At 36.7% G+C, this 23,307-nt stretch overlaps 1 protein-coding gene and 1 pseudogene across 1 annotated transcript; both read right to left on the reverse strand.

The window, feature by feature from the left end:
* Positions 1-10,824, reverse strand: part of LOC147789240 (uncharacterized) — a 28,858-nt pseudogene extending 18,034 nt beyond the window's left edge.
* Positions 10,825-18,974: 8,150 nt separating this feature from the next.
* LOC111776374 (ankyrin repeat-containing protein BDA1-like) lies at positions 18,975-21,778 on the reverse strand. Its single transcript, XM_087117816.1, has 4 exons — positions 21,748-21,778; positions 21,488-21,602; positions 20,223-20,702; positions 18,975-19,777 (listed from the first exon to the last, which is right to left on the reverse strand). Exons 2-4 carry the CDS (start codon positions 21,584-21,586, stop codon positions 19,088-19,090), a joined length of 1,269 nt encoding a protein of 422 aa, XP_086973942.1. The 5' UTR covers positions 21,587-21,602; positions 21,748-21,778; the 3' UTR covers positions 18,975-19,087.
* Between the last annotated feature and the right edge of the window lie 1,529 nt (positions 21,779-23,307).

Genomic DNA, 23,307 nt, shown 5'->3' on the forward strand with positions numbered 1-23,307 from the left:
ATATAGACCGGAGTAACATAGATAGAGAAAGAAATGGTTGGTATTTGAGTGAATATAATATTATAACAAACATATATTCTCAACTATATTATGAAATCATAGTATCTAATAAATGGTATGTCAATAGACATTGTACCGTTAGACGTATTAATATCTCAAGAAATTTAAGTCTCAATTGAAAGATTAAGAATTTGTTGAATACTTAATAAAATTTAGGAATTATAATTACAGAAGGAATTAGGTGAACGCCTTTAATAGGGTGAAGCGCCTCGGCATAAGTGAGAATGAATTTGAGGAAAAAACGCAAGCTAATGGAGTTAGATAGAACTTTGGCTAAGGTCATCCAAGTAAGTGGTCTTACTATCGACATGGTTAGAAGTTTGTGTTCTGTATGATGACATGTGCCTTGTGGCTCTGCATGTGCCATATGCTTGATATGTGTGAGATGTTTATGGAATGATATGTCTATGATATGATATAACTATGTTATGATATGTTGATGATATGATACATGTTACGATATGATATGTTTGACATATGATGCATGCTATGATATGATTTATGATATGATAGGTGCATGACCTGATATGGTATGTTGAAGGATATGTTATATGCATGATAAGATATAACACAATGTATGACATGAATGATGCAAAGTAAAATTGTTTTGACACACTACACAACACAAAAATATGTTGTAATGGCTTACTATGTCGTAAAATGATATAATACGAAAGAAAAGGAAAGGGGTTGTCTTACATGATTTTATTAAATGTGAAAATATTGGACCTCATGCTTTATTGTATGTCACATGCATCAAGATATTTTTCTCCTTATGATGAGTACGGACGCGTACGTTATGAAAAGAAAAACGATCGTCATGTTTAACACGATACTACAATGGTCACTACTCTTATCGGGTGTCTGACAATAGCACCAGAGAATGCTAGCTTGACCAGGAAAGGGGCCTAGGAGATGTGCGAATCGACTGGTGGATCCATATTCGCACATACGGGTCGTGTGTAAAATAGTAAATACACATCTATTGATCCGGTTTGGATAGAAACCACCTAAGAGAATACGGTTTTAAATGATAGATATCATTCATGATTGTATGTGTTTGCATCTAACATCAATAGTGAGGTCACTTACCGAGTATTTCTTAAAATAGTCAAGCCACATGCTACTTTTAACAACTCTAAAGGTCATGTCACATGCATAGTATAGTTGTATTTAATTTCGTAGACTATTGTTGATGGTGTTAATATAACACATGCGGAAGCAATTTGAATCTTAGGCACTTTTAGAACATCAATTATTGTAAATAACTAGCATGTTCATAAGTATTAAAACTTGATGAGTTTAAATACTAACCTTTTGTAGTTCAAACTCCTTTTGCTTCACGAACCGATTTCGAACCACCACTAGTGTCTTCTCCACTATCCTCCGGCCTTAGAACGGGATTGTGGAATCCGGTGAGTGACTAAACTTGGGAGGGATTTTGTATATGTGAAAGAGAGTGTTTGTCTCAAGGGTTTTCATCAAGATGAAGAATCCCTTCCAAGTATCATGATCACTCTATTTAAAGAGTCAAGTTTGCATGCTCATGCAAACTTGAGATCACCAAATTTTGACACTTAAAATTCCACTCAAATGTTTGGGATTATGTGGCAAGCATGCATGTTTGAGTTAACCAAATTTTGACACTCAAAATTCCACTCAAACTTGTAGGGTTTATTTGGCAAACATGCAAGTTTGGTTAAACCAAATTTTGACACCTCAAAATTCCACTAACATGGATTTTTCCATTAGATGAGAGTCAACCTTTTGACTTTCTTCATTTTAATTCAACAATTAATTTGAATAATGAATTTCAAATTAAAGTAACATTAAATGATTAATTAAACTATTTAATTAATATTTAATATTAATTCAAATGTCAATCCCAATCAATTCCGACACATAATTGATTAAGATATTTAAATCTTATTTAAATATCTCAGATTCTCTCTTTTCGTTTAATTCGTAAATAAAACAAAATTGCGGTTAAATATATCGTATATATGTAACGCATATTCCCTAATTTGAATTCGAACACTTCGAACTCACTCGTCACACTGTTCTATGGTTTAGTCCGATATGAGCTAGCAGAGGGACCTAATGAACCTATAGATCATGGGCTCCAACGATCCAAGATTAACCGATTAAACTCATTAACCTGGTTAACCAACATTCGATAACTACTAAGACATTCCACTATAGCCTAGTAGTTGCACTCCCCTCACTATAGATATATTTCTGTCCATCTGATATAACCATGATTAGTAAGTCGATCCTTCACAGGTTGTTCGTAACTAGAGCTGGGTCAATTTACCGTTTTACCCCTAAAGTTACTTCTTGTTCCTTATGTCTCACTGATCCTCTAATGAACAATTGGTTTGTGGTCCAACCAGTAAACCGAATCCCTCTCAGGCCAATGAGAGGGTGGGGCCCCTTGTTCAAGACCTGGAGTCAGTGCTTAAGGGAACTACCTTTCTTCTATCCCTAAAAGTGGGTAGGAGTGAATTCCGTCTTGCACCCCACGTCCCCAGCCATTCACCCAGTCTTACCCCTGAAATGGGAGGCCTGTTGAGTCGGCGAACTAGAGCCACTCTCACCCATGCAAATCTAAGGATAATTCCGAATAAACAGGAGTTCATGGTTAGCTCAGGATTAAAACCGAGTTACCTAGGTTATCGAATGAAAAGAAAATCAGTCTCAACAGTAAACGACTTTATAAAGTGAGAGTGGTTTTCTTCATGGTCCGATCTTATGCAATACTCATTGCATAGGACGCCCCCACTCACATGTCTCCACATGCACAATTTAGTGATCACATTGTTTATATCATATACAAAAGTGGGCCGCATCCATAGTGTCCCCAGAATAAGGTACTCAGCCTTATCCTTATACTATAGATCATTTTGACTATATACTTGAACTTGATCCACTCTTATGTCTCTACATATAGTTCAAGTAATCATACTATAGCCAGAGTGTTCTTAGTTTATTGGATTTAGATTAATGATCGTAAAGTTCACTTTATTCAATAACAATTTATTACTGAGTAAACATCAATAATAACTTTATTGAAAATAGAATATATCTTTGTTTACAAACTATGAGTTTTAGGACATAAAACCCAACAATTGTAAGGACCGGGCTGACTCGATGACTCTAAAAAGACGGGTAAATTTTTCAACAAAATAAAATAACCAAAACTTAAAACATATCAAACATTATATCAAAATAAAGTTTATACAAAATATTTTAAAACACAACACAACAGTTAAAACACAAGTTAAGGGACGACACAAAAGGGTTGAAGGATGACGGTTGAGGTTTGTCTATGGCACCTGCTCCAGAGTCCGCTCCCGACCTTGACCAGCTCCTTATTTCCTAAAAAAAATGGAGAATAAGGAATGAGTACAAGACTCAGTAAGCAGCCTACTTGTAGGCTCTTAATCGTGTCCTTGATATGCTAGGGTACCACACTTTTTGTTTTCTTGTTCTTGTTCTTGTTGTAAGTTCTTGTTATGTTTCTTAATTCGTTCTCCAAGACACTCCCCTTAAGATTTACGGTACTAGACATAGGCTTCATACGTTCCAAGCGACACAGTCTTAATACCTACGCTCAAGGCTTCATATGTTTCAAGCAGCGTAGTTTAAGTCATAAACATGATGTACCGTGGGAGGTCTTAGGAGGTTCTTAATTCATGGCTAGGATAACTTACTCTCTTCTTGCTCCATCGTGGCCATAGGTTCTCCCCATGATAGACCATAAAGGTCACGTGATCGATACATGCATGAACATGGCATAGACCATAAAGGTCACATGATCGATGCATGCATGAACATGGCATAGACCATAAAGGTCACATAATCCAACATAGACCATATAGGTCGCGTGATCGGTGCATACATGAACATGGCATCCTGCAAATCATAACATGGCGCAGGGCATCTCATCTAGGTGAGGGGAATGAGGCCAAACATGACATCCTGCAAAGCAAACACGGTGCAGGGCATCCCACCTAGAAGAGAAAAAAGGCCTCCTTAGAAAGCACCGCGTGGTGGGAGTTATGGGCCACAATTGGACATGCTTAGAGTATTACCTAGCATTCTTTAATTTCGAGTCTTGAGGACTTTGGTCACTTACGTTTGAGTGGTACCTAGCATTCTTCTTGTCTTGGTAGTTGTATAGCTTGTTCTTGATTCTTAATCTTATAAGTTTCTAAGATTCTTATTTTTTTGAGGCGTGAGTTGTTATGTACATTCGTGATCAATGAACCCATCGAAATAACTAGCATGAGTTATTCTAGAAGGTCATAAGTTCATAATGAGCTCCTTAATGGGTTCTAGAAGGGTCTTGAATCTTGACATGTTTCCTTTAGGCGTTTCATAAGTTCCATCTTGGCTTATGTTCCAAACTTGCTCCAACCAACTTGAAATCTTGAGCTTATCCTCGTGTCATATAAAATAGACCTTATAGGACATGGTTGGTGATTTGGAGCATATTTAGACCTTGAGCTAGGATATGACTTCTTGTTTCGTTTTCAGGAACTAACCCTTAGAGGTTGTCATGTCATATATCGTGTTTTAGTCCTGAAAACACTTCCAAAGTAACCCTTTAGTTTTCTCCCCATGAATGCATACGTGACATTATCATAATCGTGGCATCTTGCTGGCATATCGTGCTGCAGGACATCTCATTTAGGTGAGGAAAATAATAAGTCCATCATGACAACCTGCTCGTGGTACATACAGCAGGGCATCTCACCTAAAGAGGAATACGGATCTCGTGGTACACTTCGTGATGGGAGATAATGGTTACTCTGGGCATAAATCCTAGCAACTTGTTAAGCATACCATCTACATTAACCTAGGTGTTTCCTTGAATTCTTAGGGATCCTAGGTTTATGCATAACACCTTGGGTCAAGCTTGGAACTTAAAGGTTCTTCTTAGAAATAGTCCAACTTAACCTTGTGCACTTAGAATCTTATTAGCAACCAAGGGTACCTATGGGGAATCTCTTATTTCATGGGTACCTCGTTAGTCATCCTAGGAGGTAAAGTCATGTGGATCGTGATGTACATTTTTTTTCATATCTTAGTTTCGCTATCTAACGTTTCCCAATGACTCCCAAACTTCATTACCTTATACAACATCATGAGATAAGGATTCATACAAGATTTCATAATGTTGGGAGGTCATTTAGGGCTTAACCCGTAAGTAGTCTTCCTTAGGGGCATTATGGTCATTTTAACCCTAATTCTTGGTTTTGCTAAATAACGAGTTCCAGTGGCTTTCAAACTTCACCACCTCATCAATCATCATACAATAAGATCTACTATAGAGTTTCATAGCATTTGGAGGTCCTCTAGGTCATGAACCGTAGGTAGATATCCTTAAGGGCATTATGATCATTTTCCCCCATTTCTTGGTTTACCTACTTAACCTTATCCATTGACCACTAAATTTCACACATAACCTAAACATGCTATAATATGCTCATCATTAAAGTTTCATAGGCATCAGGGCTCATTTAGTGGGTTATTTTAATATTCCTTAAATCCCGAGCAATTTGGTCTGTTCAGGGCCTTAACTTACGGTTCTTTGAGTTTTTTTGTTCTTTCATAGATCCTTGTGTAATACTTGGTTTAGGGTTCATATGAAAATCCAAGCGATTCCTACAAGTATTTTTTAAGAAAAGTCCAAGGTGGTTACTTACCTCATTGTCGACGTTTGGGACGTTCGTCCTTGAGCTTCCGGTACCCGAATTACTTCACATTTCCTTCCATAGACTCCTTATTGTGTCTAGTTTCTGGAACCATAAGTTTTGTCATGAGAACCGGTATGGAAGGGGGTTAAAATTGAGAAACACCGAGGGAAGGTCAGATTTTGGGCTGACTTGGCCAGTTCAACTGAACCGGCCACGTCATCGTCTTCCTCCTCTGGACAGGAAGAAGACGCGCGCATCCTTTGCACCGTCGTCTGAAAGTGGCCTTCCACAGCCTCGATATCTTCGTCTTTCCCCTCAATTTCTTCATTAAACTTAATGATGGTGTTACAAGGAAGAGCTTGGGATTGATTTCATACCTTTTCGTGGATCACAACCTAAGATATTGTGCTCCAAAGTTTGTCCAAAATCATTTCCCATGCCGGAGCTAAAACAGGGGATTTCTTATCGGGTAGCCGATTCTAGGAGTTTTCAAGGCCCGATTTCTTCATGGAACCTCTTCCATATCCTTTTCTCATGCTATAGGAATTGGTTTGGAGGAACGTCTTTGAGTGTGGGTCCTTAATTTCGAGAAATCATTCTCGGTATGCAACTCACCCGAAATGTCGGATTTGTTATCACTTGGGTATCTTGTTATACGACGTTTCAGCTCTCGATTCCTTCATAGAAATTGTGGGTAATCTTGTTTAGAAACTATAAGTTTGAGGAGGAATAGTGGATAATTTCTCTTGAATTTGGAAGAAACCCGAGAGTAGGAGACCCACCATCCAAACGCTCATAACTCTCAAATGGGTGCTCGGCCTTGCTCGAGTCTTGTTCCATATTGTTGCCCCTACTTTAGACTTTATAGGAGGAGCTTAAACCGACATTGAAAGATCCAGATTCGTCGTGATTCGGAGATTAAACGTTCTGGATAATTCGTCGGAAAATCTGCTCCGATCAGGGCTTTACCGACTTTAGCTTTGAATACCAGCCGTTGGATGTGATGATCTGTCCGTTGTCTAGATCTTATTCGAATTTGGGGAAGATCCAATGGCTGAGATTTGAGTTTTGAAAGATATTTCTCAGATGGTCACTATAGATGCTCTAATTCTGATCAGAGGGGCATTTTCGTAATTATCCATTCTTCTAGGGGTATTATGGTAATTTGCCACTTTCCGAATATTTTAATATTATTTTTCTGAAAAATCCATAATTTTTCTAAAAATCCTTTATCTCATGTTGGTCATATTTCCCTTCTTGAGTATCTTGAAATTCCTTCTAGATAAGGAACTAAAAATTTGGAAAGATCCTTCATAATTGGAAAAATGACCTTTTTGCCCTTTTCACTTACTTTTACTTTTCAATCCTTTTTCCATAGGTCTTAAACTCCTTAACATTACTTGTTAGGGTTAAGAATGACTTGCTTGAGGTCATCATCCTTGCTTAATCTTTAATTCCTCCCCTTTTGATCACTTGGGTCTTACATGGACGACTTATTCTTGTTGGATCTAATTTCTTTCATTTTTGGGGTGTTACAACTATAGGTTAGTATATAATAATTTTGTTTCATTTTTACTTAGGTCCATTTTAATTTTTCTGTTGTTTTGTTTTAAAGTATTTTTATTAAACATGTAAGTTTATGAGAATGTATTATGATTATGTTTCTAATGATTATTTCCGCATAAAAATGATTATGTTGTAACAATAAAAATTTAGGAGGGTCAAAAGTACGATTGTCGTAGAATTTCTAAGAATTAAGAAAAATATAAAAGAATTACTCAAAAAGCTTTAATAAATTCAATCTAGACCTTTGGATTATCTAAAACCGTTATGGATTCTAGTTTAGGCTATCTTTAGATCTATAAGTTTCTTAATGATTTAGATTCTCAAATTAGACAAAAATATTTTAGGAAGAAATTTCACACAACTCCTACGAAGAAATTCGAAAGCAAAACTCAATGAAGCCGGAGTTTTGATCGATCCTCAAGAATGGTGAGTTATTATTTAGCCTATTGATGGAGTTTATTTCTTTCCATAGTCATCCAAACTATATGAGGTTAATTTTATTACAAACTTTAGTGAAAGAACTGAGTTGGATTTAGTTACTATAGGAAAATCACAAAAACTAAAATGAATTCTTGAAATATGAAATTAATCGAAAAATCGTAAAATTAACCAGACATGTGTTAGGTTGATGCTAATTGGAGAAAAACGTGCCTCTATTGGATTGTTCTTTTCGTCTAAATTTCATATTGGCTTTAACTTAACTTGAATTTGAATCTACTAGAGAAATTTCAAAAAATTTAGAGTTCCTAGTAAGCTAAAAAGCCAATTTAGGAAGACACGTATTATTCAAGTAATCTTTCAAACTCCCCTCAAGCAATACTTATAGGGAATACTAGGACAATCAAGCATCCTATCATATCCTACCTTAGGTGGATAAAATAAAGATGAATAGGGCATCAAAGAGCATTTTAGTTGAGAATACCATATATATTGTAGAAAATTACATAAATGCCCCTAGAATGGCGTGTGCTTGATAGTATAATATTTACCATTGCACTAGAAAGGAGGAGGATGTATTGTGATATGCGTTTTAGGTGATTGATGAACGAAATCTCCTTGTTGATCGTGCAAAAATGCATAAGAATGTATGTTAGCTCCAGGTGATTGATTGTGTTCTCCTTGTTGAGTGTAGTTGCCTGCATTGAGCTAATATTCGGACACTAAAGTTAGGTCGCCAAATAATGACCTAGGTTAGGATGCCTCTAGTAGACTAAGGTACTACCTTAGGATCGTGAAGGGTGGTTAGGGGTCAGACCCTAATGCTCCTAGACTATAAAAGCTCCAAGGAGCTAGAACGGAGAGTCTGTGGAGTTGAGAGTCCGTGCTTTAAGCTGCCTAGATTGTCAACAACACCCATGCCAAGAGGTAGGTTATATGAGTTGTATTGTTGAACTAGGCTTAAGTGCCATCACCTTGTTGAAATGGCCAAGGGTCTCCTGAACAAGGCTTTTGTGTTGTAAACATATCTGGAGAGAGGGCGCGGATCACATAGGTGGACGTAGTAGCTGGTTAGCACACGAAGTTACTCCCCGAAACTTAGAATGTAACACCCCGGTCCAAATAATGATTAATTTCCTATTTTTTTCCTTTTTAAGTTCAAACTTTCCAAATTTTACTTAAGAGATGTTGAATTTCAAGATAAGGTAGATGAGTAAAAGGCTTAAAAAATCTTAGAAACTCAATAAAAAAATAAAATAAAATTGTGAAAGTTGTTAAAGTCAACTCAAGTGGTAAAATGTCATTTTAACCTCTTGCTTAGTTAGGGGTCTTAGTTGAACCCTAATCAAAATGTTAATGAAGAGGGAAAAGAAGGAAAAGAGAAAAGAGAAGAAAAAGAAAGGTTAGGGGGTGGAAGAGAGGTAGAGATAGAATTTGAAATCTGCTCCAAACAATAGCTTAGAATCAGAATCTCACCAAAACTCCATCACAAAAAATGCGTATGCGTAGTAGCATTGGAAGAATCGATCTGAGCATTTGAGTTACTCAAATTCGTAAAAGATCATGGAAGAACAAGAATAAAGGGTATAAGTCTTTTCAATTTTTATTCTTGGTTTCATACAAATTTGTAATGGAAGCCAAAGTTACTTCGGATCCCAGAACTCTGACAAATCCCAAGAAATAGTAAGAACGTAGTATTTGACTAATTTTGATCACAAAGTACGTATATTTCTCTTTGTAGTTGATTAAAAGCTACATGAAAATTCTCATAGTATAATTGGATTAAAACTCCACCATTGTAGTTAAAAATCTAAGTTGTTTTGCTGTTAGGTGCTAAGAGAATAGTATCACTTGCTGAAGACACACGTCAAGCCTTCTAGATCAATCTAATTTGATCCATCTCCGCCCACCCACCTCCATAGATTTGACACTCAGTCTAACCTATGACTCGCAACCCAATTGATTGTACTAAGAAATTCTCTCCTCAAGTTATTCTTTGTTTTTGGTACATTTCATCGTGGTCAAACCAACAATATTGAATCTAAATTTTAAATGTTGGTCTAAATTTTGAACCTAAAACGTTATAAAATCACAAACAAGTTGATCAACTAAACTCAAATACTAGTCTAGCACATTAATAACCTCATTGACATATTTTCAAGTTAAAATTTTCCATCTTTAATGTTGAATGGTAACAATCTGTCAAATTTAATTGAATTTGGGAAAGTGATTTGAAGTTATTTTCTTAGTAAGTGTAAGTCTCTCTCTTCATTTAGAGTGTAATGTATTTTTGGGGAATTACAATGGGTAGCAAAATAAATAAGAGGAATGGCAGATATGGCAAAAAATTTCAATTTTCTTTTTAGGTTCATTTATTGCATATGAAACTGATTCAAATGGACATTTTAAATATTGTTTCATGGCTATGAGTTCATTGATCCCAATATTCTGTTGATGTGCCTTTTTGGAATTTGTTATATTAACCCAATCATGCTCTCATTAACCCTCATTGATCTAGGCCCTTTTCCAATATCCTACGATATTAAAAGGCCCATTACGGTTCTCGTAGCTATTTTCGAGGTATTCTTAATCCCGAGACTCTATTAGGCATAGTCCCCTCTAACTTATATCCTTGTTTCGTTTGTTGAGTATTATTGAGAGTAGTCAAAAGAAGTAGTCCCATGTTCGTTAATTAAGAAAAAAATCATGGGTTTAAGAATACTATCTCAATTGGTATGACGTGTTTTGAGAAAACCAAAAGTAATGCCATGAGAGCTTAAGTTCACCGTGGACATTATCATACCATTTTGGAGGCTCGTGATTCCTAGCATACTATTAGAGTTATGCCCTTAATTTAGTAATGTCAATAGAATCATCAAGTGTTGAACAAAGAAGTTCTGAGTTTCGAAGATGTAGTTAAAGGTGACTCACAAAAGGTGTACTTTGTTCGAGGACTCCGTAAAAAGAGTCGAGTCTTGATTAAGAGTGAGGGTGAGGCCTCTCAGTTATTCGAACCCCTTGGACATACTATCGTTGTCCCCACTGTCTCAATTACCATGGTTTACCACATTGGCCTACGTTAGGGACTAGCGGATGTGATATTCTTACCATGATGGAAGCTGGGAGGACCTATTTTTTCAAACACGGGTCCTTGGTGTGCCTTTAAACTAGGACTCACAGGTGGGGCCCTACCTCTTCTGACACCTCATGAAGCACTACATAGAGTCTAGGTTACTAGGTATTCCAACCAGTCTCAATCTAATGAGGTTCATAAGCATAATCAACCTAAGCATGAAATTCAATTATGGAGCTAAAACATGCTTATAGTCAAGGTGAGATGTTACTTGAACAGGCGGGATGTGTTGAAATAAAACTCGCTCTTATACCAATTTGTTAGAATAACACTCACTAATCTGTAAATTAATTTTACACTTTTAACAATCGAACGTTCCGACACCGCTTTGCTAAAGTACTACTCGCATACTTGTGAAGGAGATGTCGAGAGGGAAGAGACTAGGAGACAAGAGAATTCTGAAAAACTTTTTTTTTTTCCTATTACACTGGATTTAGAGGAGACCATAAGAATGTGACCATAAACCCATAAACCCACTATGACCATAAACCCACTATGACCATAAACCCATAAATATTATAGGTTTTCTAAAGGCTAAATATGACCATAAGAATGTCACTCTTTTCTAACCCATAAACCCACTATTCTCTAAATAAATGTTGGCCTTTCATTTTTCTTTTGGCCTTTTCCTTTTTCAAAACGAAACTGGAATGAAAGTAATAAACTTAACTAAAAATAAAAACTACCCTTCATCATTTAAATTTATTCCAACAAAACTCCGCCATAAACTTAAATGATATTTTCAACAATTCCACCTGAGTCGTTTTTGTTTTCTCGAGCTCAGTCATGGTTTCTTCAATTTCCTCTCATTGTCCTTGAGCGGCAAACTAAGCTTGTCCTTTTCTGACGAGACTTCATTTGGGGCTTCACGAGAACAACCCGTTTGAGACACCAACTCCTCATTTCTCCTGTTCTCAGCCATGCTTGACTCAGACGTCATGGCTTCGTTCAGTTTACTCAAGTCCACAACGACATTTTCCACTTCCATTTTTGCTTCCTCCATTTCGGCTTTATCACGAGTGATTATCTCAATCGTGTGTCGTAGGTACACTGCCTCCTGTTGGACCCGATTTAGGTTCACGTCGAGTGAGTCTCTCTATTAAGTTAGCATCTCTATATCTTTCTCCTCCCTCACTAGCTCGTCGAGCATCAATCTCCATCAACAGTCCATTCTCTTTCTCCACACCTTCTTCAATTTTCTTCACAAGTTCAAAGATTACCTTCTCATTCTCTTCCTTCTCCTGTTTGACATAGAAAGAACTCTCACTCAGCTCAGCTACTTTCTTCTCTAATCTTTTAACCTTCAATTCTAGTTCTTTCTTTTCTTCTCCCATTTTCTCTTCCATTCTCATCCTCTTCCTTCTTTCTTCCTCAAATTGCCTTTCCCGCCATTGGAGCTCTTTCTCTTCGAGCTCGAGCTCTCTATTATCTGGTTGTTCACCCTTCTTCGATTTTCTTATCTCTACTATCAAGATTTCGCCAAATCCGCTGCGTATCACCTCATTTCCAACAGTTTCTACCACCTCACGACTATCGCCATCATCTTTCGCGCCGCCATGTTCTTTTGTGTTCAGCTCTTCATTTTGGCCCATCAAGAGAATGCCTCCGTTTGTTGCGTCATCCAAGGCTAGGTTGATCATTTCTTCTACCTTTTTCTCGGCTCGACAATATCTTGCAAAATGACCCATTTTGCCACGATTGTAACATTTGTCGGAGTTACAATTTTTTGCATAGTGACCATACTTTTGACATTTATAACACTGGATGTTGGAATTATATCATTGACCGCGTCCTTGAGTGCGTCCTCTTCCACGCAAATTTTCTTGGCTCAATTGTCTCTTCTCCTTATAATGTTCTTCATTACTGCTGCCTTGACCACCTCAACCATTCCCGTGACTTCCTCGACTTCTACCTTGAATATTTTGAGTGTAGAGTACCTTTTCATCTTTTATTGATGCCTTTGTCTAAAGCGCTTGATCGAGTGTCTCCTCCTTCTTCTTCTTACGTTGCTTATATGCCTCGAGAGAACCGGCGAGCTCATCGACCGTGAACGTCGCTAGGTCCTTTGACTCTTTTATCGCACATACAACATTCTCGAAGTTGTTGGTTAACAACCTCAAGATCTTCTCCACAACCCGCGTCTCAGGTAACATTTCTCCGTTTCGATTTAGTTGGTTTTCCACAGTCTGTACGCGCGTAATGTAGTCAGATACATTTTTTGACTCCTTCATCTTCATGCTCTCCAACTCGCCACGCAGAGTTTGGAGAGACACTTGCTTGACTCGGTCGGTTTCTTTGAACACCTTTTCTAAAGTGTCCCACGCTTCTTTTGAAGTAGTTGCCCTTGCAATCGTATATATTTAGCGTATATTCCCTAATTTGAATTCGAACACTTCGAACTCACTTGTCACACTGTTCTAAGGTTTAGTCCGATATGAGCTAGTAGGGGGATCTAATGGACCTACAGATCATGGGCTCCAATGATCCGAATCCCTCTCGAACCAATGAGAGGGTGGGGCCCCTTGTTCAAGATCTAGAGTCAGTACTTAAGGGAACAACCTCTCTACTATCCCTAAAAGTGGGTAGGAGTGAATTCTATCTTCCACCCTATGTCCCCAGCTATTCACCTAGTCTTACCCCAGAAATGGGAGGCTTATTGAATCGGCTCACTCGGGTCACTCTCACCCATGCAAATCTAAGGATAATTTCGAATAAACAGGAGTTCATAGTTAGCTCAGGATTAAGATCGAGTTACCTCAGTCATCTGATGAAAAAATCAGTCTCAACAGTAAACGACATTACAAAGTGAGAGTGGTTTTCTTCATAGTCCGATCTTATACAATACTCATTGCATAGGACGTCCCCACTCACATGTCTCCACATGTACAATTTAGTGATCACATTGTTTATATCATATACAAAAGTGGGCCGCATCCCTGTACTATAGATCATTTTGACTATATACTTGAACTTGATCCACTCTTATGTCTCTACAAATAGTTCAAGTAATCATACTATAGCTAGAGTGTTCTTAGCTTATTGGATTTAGATTAATGATCGTAAAATTTACTTTATTCAATAATAATCTTTACTGAATAAACATCAATAATAAATTTATTGAAAACCAAATATGTTTTTGTTTACAAACTATGAGTTTTAGGACATGATGACAATTTGGGCCATGATGGTCACGTTTGGGACCTACCTCAGGCAAGAAATATCGATGCTAGTTTTTACCATGGTTTTTTTGGTGAGCTTGAGCCGAGTTTGAAGAATGGGCGAAGTTAGGTCCACATAGGGATAACCCACAATAATTTTGCAAATTATGTTTTTTTGTACTTATGTTGCAAGTCTTGAAGACCAAGAGAAGGTCTGATAGTGTGGTAACCCATAAGTGCGCAAGTTTCCGTATTTGTTCTGAAAACATGAACAAGAAAGCTGGTCAAGCGAGCAACTAATCTAGTATTCAGGTCACCTTCAGGATGATGCCAAAATTAAGTGGAGGAGAATATCACAATTCAGGATACAAATGCACCTCTAAAAAATTCATCCAGGACGAAGACTAGGTTTAGTGGGGGAGAGTGCCACAACCTCATTGAGAGAAATTAGGTTGTAATTGTTGGCTTTTTGGCACTTGATCTCACCTTAATTAATTTCAATCAATTAATTGATGTTTTGATTAGGTTGTAATTGTTGGCTTTTTGGCACTTGATCTCACCTTAATTAATTTCAATCAATTAATTGATGTTTTGATGATAACAAACCTACTTTTTAATTATTAATTATTTTTAGTATTTTGAACTGTCCACAGTATAAGGTCGGGAATAACGATTTCAACGACTTTTCAATTACTCAAATCAGAGCTAAAACGAAGAAATTACAGTCGAGACAACATACCCGACGTGATGATGTGGCAGCAAAATCAAAATGATGGACAAATCAAAATATATCAAAGTATGACATTTATAATTTTGGGAAGTAACAAATGGTGGAGTTTTATTATTATTATATTTTTAAATAAAGTTATTTTTACAAATTATAAATTTGAATCTAACCGTTACTCACATCGATTTTTATTATTACTATATTATATTATTATATTATTATATTTTAAAATTTTGGTAGTTACTTACATAGTTTTTATTATTATTATATTATTATATTTATAATAAATTTTAAATTTCATTTGACCGTTACTCACATAACTTTTTATTATTATTATATTATATTACTATTATATTAAAATTTTGAAATAAATGAATTTAGAAAATTTTCTTATTTATTTACTTTTAATCTCCACCTTCCATTATTCTTAACACAATCCAATTGTCAATATTCAATCCTACATTCTGCCACTTTTCTCTTCTATATAAACTCATCTTCCCCACATTTTAAAATACACAACTTACATACATTCTCCAATCCTCATTTGTTCAAAGTCTCCATTGTTTGTTGCTTTCTCCAAGCTTACAAGTTTATTTCTTTTCATCTTATTCTTAAGAGGGATTATTATTGTATTGTGAGAAAATAGTTGTGAGTATCCCAAATTGTAAATCTACTCTTTGAGAGAGTTGTGGTGTGTTATTATTAAACTCAAATACTTGTAACGGTTTGATCCTGCGCCGTGGAAAGGATTGAGTTTGCTCTTGAACTCGTAAAAAGAGCGGTGTAGCGGTTTGGCTCAGATCTGTGAAAAGAGTCGAGAAAGTTCTTTATTCAAATTCCCAAGAGGCGCTTGGGGAGTGGAGTAGGTCGAGTTTGACCGAACCACTATAAAACTACGGTGTCATTTTCTCTAACTCTTTCCTATTTAATTTCAAAATTATTATTGTAATTTATTGCATGTTCTACTTGATTATTGTTTTGACTTGAATTATTTTTTTATAGTAATTATCATCTTCTACTTATTTGTAAAAAGTTTCATCATTAGAAAAATTAATCACATTTAAACACTTTTATCGTTAAAACCCTTTCACCCCCCTCTAGGGTTGCCATACCGATCCAACAGTAATCCCCACATGCAAGACAGACATGAGACAACCCCCAAGTGGCTCCCATCTCACCATGTTTGGGCCAAGGTTAAGAAATGCCATGATGCGACTGAGGAGAAAGATATATCATCCAACACACCAAAAGTGTACATTGAAGCTAAGTCTAGACATGCATAAGATTCGAGAGAACGAGGTGACAGAATGTCAAAGACAAGCTTAGAGAGGGTCGGGTAAGGCCCTAGACCATAACCTCAGAAGTTGAGGTTTCAATATCAGTTTTGGCATGCAGCTCGGGAATTAAGTCTGTCTATATGAAAGACAATATCTCCCAAATTTTAGTATCAATCATTTACCCGATGAACTATGTACGAGATCGTATGTCAGCTCGTCAAAATGACGTCTACTCGAGTAAGATTGGAAAGAACTCAAAATGAACTATAGGGGGAGGAATGGTGTTTGCTCTCCACCACGCCTAGACCCTGTTAGATAAAACCTGAGTTGCAGCTCGGGAATTAAGTCTGTCTATATGAAAGACAATATCTCCCAAATTTTAGTATCAATCATTTACCCGATGAACTATGTACGAGATCGTATGTCAGCTCGTCAAAATGACGTCTACTCGAGTAAGATTGGAAAGAACTCAAAATGAACTATAGGGGGAGGAATGGTGTTTGCTCTCCACCACGCCTAGACCCTGTTAGATAAAACCTGAGTTGCAGCTCGGGAATTAAGTCTGTCTATATGAAAGACAATATCTCCCAAATTTTAGTATCAATCATTTACCCGATGAACTATGTACGAGATCATATGTCAGCTCGTCAAAATGACGTCTACTCAAGTAAGATTGGAAAGAACTCAAAATGAATTATAGGGGGAGGAATGGTGTTTGCTCTCCACCACGCCTAGACCCTGTTAGATAAAACCTGAGTTTTTCCTTATTTAGATTCACACAATTTCATTACAAACACGTCGAATGGATTACCAAAGTTTTAGACGGCTAGTTGGCCACTCTACAGCCATTTTTAGGATAAATTATATTTAAACAGTTAAATCTGTTCAGAAGATTTAACCAATTTTAAGCCTAGTCAAAATTTTAGCAATTCTCTCTCTTTGTTATTTTACGCGTTTTATTTTCTTCCAACAACTTCCCGTCAAAGATTTCCTCTCACGGAAAAGAAAAGGATTTCCCTGACCGATTATAGAAATACAACAAGTGGTATCAGAGCCAAGTTGAAACCATCGGTGGTATATCATTGCAAAGAAGCCAACCTATCAACAATCAAGTTGAATGACTCAAGTGGTTAGAGCGTCGACCTAATAATACATAAGTCTCAGGTTTGAATAGAAGAAAATGCAAAGCATGAAAATAAATGGTTCACGAGATGAGCGTGGGTGAGCGGTGATGTTGCAATCCTAAAGCTCCTCCAATAGTAGTACTCTTTATGACACTCGAACCAAAGGGTTTCGCCTCAAAATTTCTTATGTGGTACTAGTCAACCCAAAATAGTCAATATGGACCTTAGTCATGGCACAAGCACAAAGGAAAAGTAAGACAGTAGCTCACAAACTCATCATACAAATATTCTAGGACGCATATAATCTATCCAAAGCATTCAAATGGGCATACATGAGTTTTTAAACCCTTCTAGGGACAACCAACACATATATCAATATTATCATGCTCATTCATCATAAAAATAATCATACGTATCATGGCAACCTTCAAAAGATAAATAAATAAATTATAGCCATAATCGTCATGGCCGAAGTACTAAATCATATGATTGGACTAAACCATTTCATTATTCAAGTTCCTAGACTTAGCTATCGAGCTTCATGCTCATTTAGGTCATATTATATACTGAATATCCATATTCCCAAATCCTAGTCAACTCTTATATGTATTTTTTTTTTGCAAAACATCCAAATGATTACTTATATGTTTTAGTGTGTTCGGGGTGGCTCGGGCCCCTGGCTTTCCTAGCTTTCAATTCCTTAAAATTTTTGTAGATGTCCTAAAATGAGTCACAATACATTTGAAGTCTAAGATACTTGACTCATACTCGTTCGAACTTTTCGCATGTTGTAGGAATGGTGAGTAGGTACATGAAAAAACCTTGAATGATGCATCATCTAGTGGTTAAGCATATTCTCTCCTATGTGAAGTGAACCACAAACTATAGACTAAAGTATCAAAAAGGGCGAGATCCAGAAGAACTGCCGGTTTTACCGATAGTGATTTAGCTGGAGACATTAACGATAGAAAGGCACCACATGAATGACGTTTTATCCCAACAAAAAAAAAATTTCTCTTGACAATCTTAGGAGCAGCGAATTACAATTTAGCAACTACTAACAATTCTCCTAAATTTGCTTCATAAGTTAGTAATTTCTTTTCCTAAATCAAACTTATTGGCTCCCAATATCCCCTAGCTTGACTTCGAGATTCTTCACTTCCATCAACTCCCACACCTCTGCACACTTCACCTTTAATAGGGTTTTGGTGAGAACATTTGCACGTTGCTCTCTAGTGCATATGAACTCCATAACAACATATCTCTTCTCAAAACACTCACGGATGAAGTGGGAACAAGTGTAATTGTGTTTGTTGTGTCCATGAAATACCGAGTTCTTCATCAATGCAATCACAATTGTTATCGACGTTGATAGTTACCAGTTTTAGTTCCCTTCCAATCACGTTGCTCAACAAATTTCTCAGCCTGCACGATGCTGCAATTGCTACCAGAAACTCGGACTCACAAGAAGATAGTGTCATATGGAGCAAGTTTAGTGATTTTTTTAGGAGAATTGTTTATGGTTCTTAAATTGAAGGAAAAGTTTAAGAAATTTGTTAGCACTCTCTCCAATATAAATACTCCTAAGATGTATGATTACTCACAAAAAAAAAAAAAAAAAAAAAAAAAAAAAAAAAAACAAAAAGAATTGAAAAATACAGTGCTTAAGGTTGTTCGGTCCCAAGAAACTCTCTTCTCACGTTATTCTTTCTGCTTCAGTTATTTGTTTCGATATATTTTGATCGAGAGACACATCCAACAAGGTTAACTATGAAATCGAACAAGACCCACAAGATATTTTTCATATTCAATCCCTCCAATATGAGGAAAATGTATATCCAAATGCAAGCATAGCGTTGCATAAAATAATGAACCAACATCTTAAATTAATCGAATTAAGCTTTAACCAGTGCGACCAAAGTGTAGGCTTATTTCTGTCAATTCTTTCTCCATGCTGATGCTACGCATGAAAAGACCACCAAATTTCCTAAGCTTCTTTGGCTTAAAATCTCCTTTCACCTTCCGTCTAACCAAGGGAATTTTGGACAAAATAAGCACAAAAATGATTGCAATTGTGATAATTGAAGACAAGTATGAGCACCAAACAATCGCCAACAATGCATAGCAAATGACCAAAGGGATAACCAAATGGAGAGCGTAGTCAATCCCAGAAGGAAGATGAAGGCAAATCTCTATAGCTGAAGCAACAAATGCCAAAGTATTGAAGTGAACGAAGAATTGGTATGTGATCCACTTGTACTGTCGAATGAAGAAATCCCCTTCTTTGTTGGGTGGAGTCAGAGCAGCTTGGTAAGTTGCAGTGGCAATGAGCACAGAAACTACTAGTATTGCATTCCGATCCTCTTTAGATATGTAATGAATCTCACGATGGTCCGTAATTACCAATCTCTTTAGAATCAATGATATCGTACGAAAAAAGGTTGCAACATCTTTCAGAATGTGGGAACCATGGAGCATCTCTTTTACCTCTTTGTCTTCCACAAGACCATGTTCTTTCATTATGTCTAGTGCTGTCTTGCCTTCCAAATTCTCTACTTTGATATCAACTTTGTTTATGAGAAGCTTCACCATCTGCACCAAACACAAGCTTTTCTTCACATCATCAAACATTTGTTAGATATTAACTTTTATAGAAGATACTGTCTGCTTTTCATAGAAGATATGGTTTGTTTTGGCTCGTTATATATGGTCGGCTTCACAATTTTAAAATGCATCTAATAAAGAGATTTTAACATTCTAATAAGGAATGTTTAGCTTCCCTCTCTAATCGATATGGGATCCCACGTAAACTTAGACTTATTAAATCATAATATATATATATATATAATTTTATATTGAAGTTGAGTTTATAAAAAAAATAAAAAACTAAAAATTAAATGGTTATTAAACGATTTCTTTTGAGTTTTGATTATTCCCAACCAGTTAGATGATCATTCCGTGAGATTATTGCAAACATAAAAGTCCTAATATATTAACCAATTAAGTTACGTTCTATTTGAAAATTTCCGATACTGACCTCAACTTGATTTCGGAGCGCCGCAAGATGCATGGCATTGTTTCCTTCGTCATCACACCAATTAAGTATTGAGTTCATGCAAGTTTGTTGGATCCATTGTAGCAAGATTTTGACAGATTCAATATCTTCACTTTTAACAGCAATATGTAGAGCAGACTCATTACGATTGGTCAATTGTTTAATAGATTTTGGGCATGAAGTTAGAAACTTGGCCAATATATCATCCATGCCTCCCGAGGCGGCTGCAATGTGCAATGGAGTTAAGCCCTCTCTCCCTTGTATGCTTACGAGATCTCGATGGATATCGATGAGCCGCAACACGGTTTTTGTTTGGTTATTTTGCAATGCCAAGTGGATAGGGCTATAGCCCTCTGGGTTAAGTTTCTTGGCTAAGGATGGTTTCAACCTCATGATCTCCAAGGAAAAAGGGACATGTCCTGCTGATGCTGAGATGTGTAATGGGGTATCCACAAAAGGTACCTTTCAAAAAGAAGACACAAATCAATCCCAAACCTTAATAGTGATGCTAAACATATGAACAATAAAAATCTTTAGCTGTTTTGAGTTCATGGATAAGTGGGATAACAATTTGACCTATAATGTCTTTTAACCATTTGAGTTTTTGTTACTATTTAATATAATAGTGTACACAAAATAGCTTTTAGAAAACTGTTTCATTTTTAAAAAAAAAAAATTAATTTTTTATGATCATGCATCTTTAAATATTTTATTGAGTTTCTTCCCAAGTTCTTCATGTATACTTCATATAAAGGTTTGATAACTTGTTTTACGACTACTCGACTCAAGTATCTTAGTCTATCTCTCGATATTGAAAAGGGCATTTTCTTGCTCATTAGGTCTCCTAACATCTAAACAAAATGGTCTTTCATAAAGGTAGCTTATCTGCCTAAGAGATAGATGAAAAATTAATCGTGATACCCTCACAGGATCAGTTCGGGCAGGCAAACAATGCCCTCCTAATACCCGAGTGAGAGACCCCTATGACAATTGAGGGACCTAAACGTTGCTTTATACACTGGGAGTAAAGCCAAAGACCCCAAGAGAGAATCCTCATGTCAACGGTTGCCCTCTTTAGAGGCTTGTTTGAAATTCCAGGTCACGTCTTCATGGGTATTATAAGGTTGAAAAATTAAAGTATTGACCATTCAGACGATAATTTTTATTTCGTTTAAAATAATATATGGTCCAACCATTCCATGCCATGAATTCTTTTATTTCAAATGCAAGAATAAATATGTTGATACCTGATCTATGCGTTCTAAAATGTAGGCATCTTCCTGAAGTATCGAATACAAGGAGTCGATATCTCCCGAAGATGCAACTTCGTTCAACCTTTGGTTCATTTTTCTTTTGAGAAAACTGCAGCATGAACAAAATAGCGTGATTAAGGATCAATATTGTGGTAGTTCTTTAAGTATGAGCACAATTCAATGATTATATATTATATATAAATATATATGTTGCGCTGAAATGGACCAAAACTGAGACTAAAATTAAGACTTACGAACGAGATGGATAAAGAGCTGTGTGGAGACTGCCCAATAGAAAGCTTGAAGAACAAATTGGAAGAATATAGAAAAGTAGGCCTGAAAATTAATTTGAGTTCATTTCCTGGAGTCTTCTCAGTGATTTTCTTAGCAGCTAAGACAGTCAAGCTTCTGCAGCTCCATTAATGACATGAACGAGGACGTTGACTGACTTGTCAGCTAAGGATAAGGTTATTGGTTGAATGGTTGAGGAGCGTAATTACGAGTCCATTTCTGCGCATGTTCTTGTTAATTTCTCTCTCATTATTCATTACCCAAAACTTGAAAAGTATACCATACCTAGGATCAAAATAACTAGGCAATATATCCATTTCAATCCATAGATCTTCACTAAGTTTAATTTTGCATCAAACTTGATTTTCGTTCAAAATAGTGAATTTTAAGCAATGTTGTTTAAATCAGGAGACCGAGAGCTATTTCTACACTCATTAGGGGCAGAAATCATGAGCCAATTACCTGTGTAGTCCGAAGTCCACTCTCAGGACTATTTTACATATTTTTTGTCTTAGCCTTTGTCCTGTTCCTACACTCAATAGAAACATTCACTCTAAGTCATCTACCTGTGTAATTTTAAACCCTTTCCAAGGCCGGGCATCGCGGCTTCAACTTTGACCCATTTTACATTCAATAGCAGTCCTTGTCTTAAGCTAACTACCCATATAGTCCCAAGTCCCTCCTGCAGACTGGTTTATTGAGTTGCACGTTATCCTTGATCCGACCCTACACTCATTAGTAACTCAAGTAACCTCAAGGTTCTAATGATACCATTCACATTGCTAGTAAGCGTGTTAAACTTTCTTAATCATTCATAGATGTCGTGGAGGTTTACTGGGCTCTTAGGGGCATCTAGATGGTTTAGTCCTCATCTCGCGTTTCTAAAACACTCGAAGTTAGCTACTCAAGGCTAATCCAATTTCTGGGTGCACTTAGGTCTAGACCTCTGATGCCGCTCACAATCCTAGGGTGCTCAATCTACTGAAAACGTACTGACCTAGGTCAATGTGAAAATTACTCTAAATCTAGTGCCCTAATCTTAACTTGATTCACTCATGTATGCTTTGTTATGGAGATATTCCTATCGATCGTTTAAAGCAGGGAAAACATAATCTAAATATTCATGCAAACTCAATGGGGAGATAACATCCCTCAATCACTTTGGAGAAGAGATCACAACATCCCATCCTCTTTTCCAACGTAATCTAAGATTGGTCAATTCTTTAATTGATTTTGGGCATGAAGTTAGAAATTTTGCCAATATATCATCCATGCCTCCCGAAGCTGCAATGTGCAATGGAGTTAAGCCCTCTCTCCCTTGTATGCTTTCGAGATCTCGATCGATATCGACGAGCCGCAGCACGGTTTTCGTTTGGTTATTTTGCAATGCCAAGTGGATAGGGGTATTGCCCTCTGGGTTAAGATTCTTGGCTAAGGATGGTTTCAACCTCATGATCTCCAAGGAAAAAGGGACATGTCCGGCTGATGGTGAGATGTGTAATGGGGTATCCACAAAGGGTACC

This window comes from Cucurbita pepo, chromosome 15, assembly GCF_057944985.1.
Source record: "Cucurbita pepo subsp. pepo isolate OVF chromosome 15, ASM5794498v1, whole genome shotgun sequence".
NCBI classification, from domain to species: domain Eukaryota; kingdom Viridiplantae; phylum Streptophyta; class Magnoliopsida; order Cucurbitales; family Cucurbitaceae; genus Cucurbita; species Cucurbita pepo.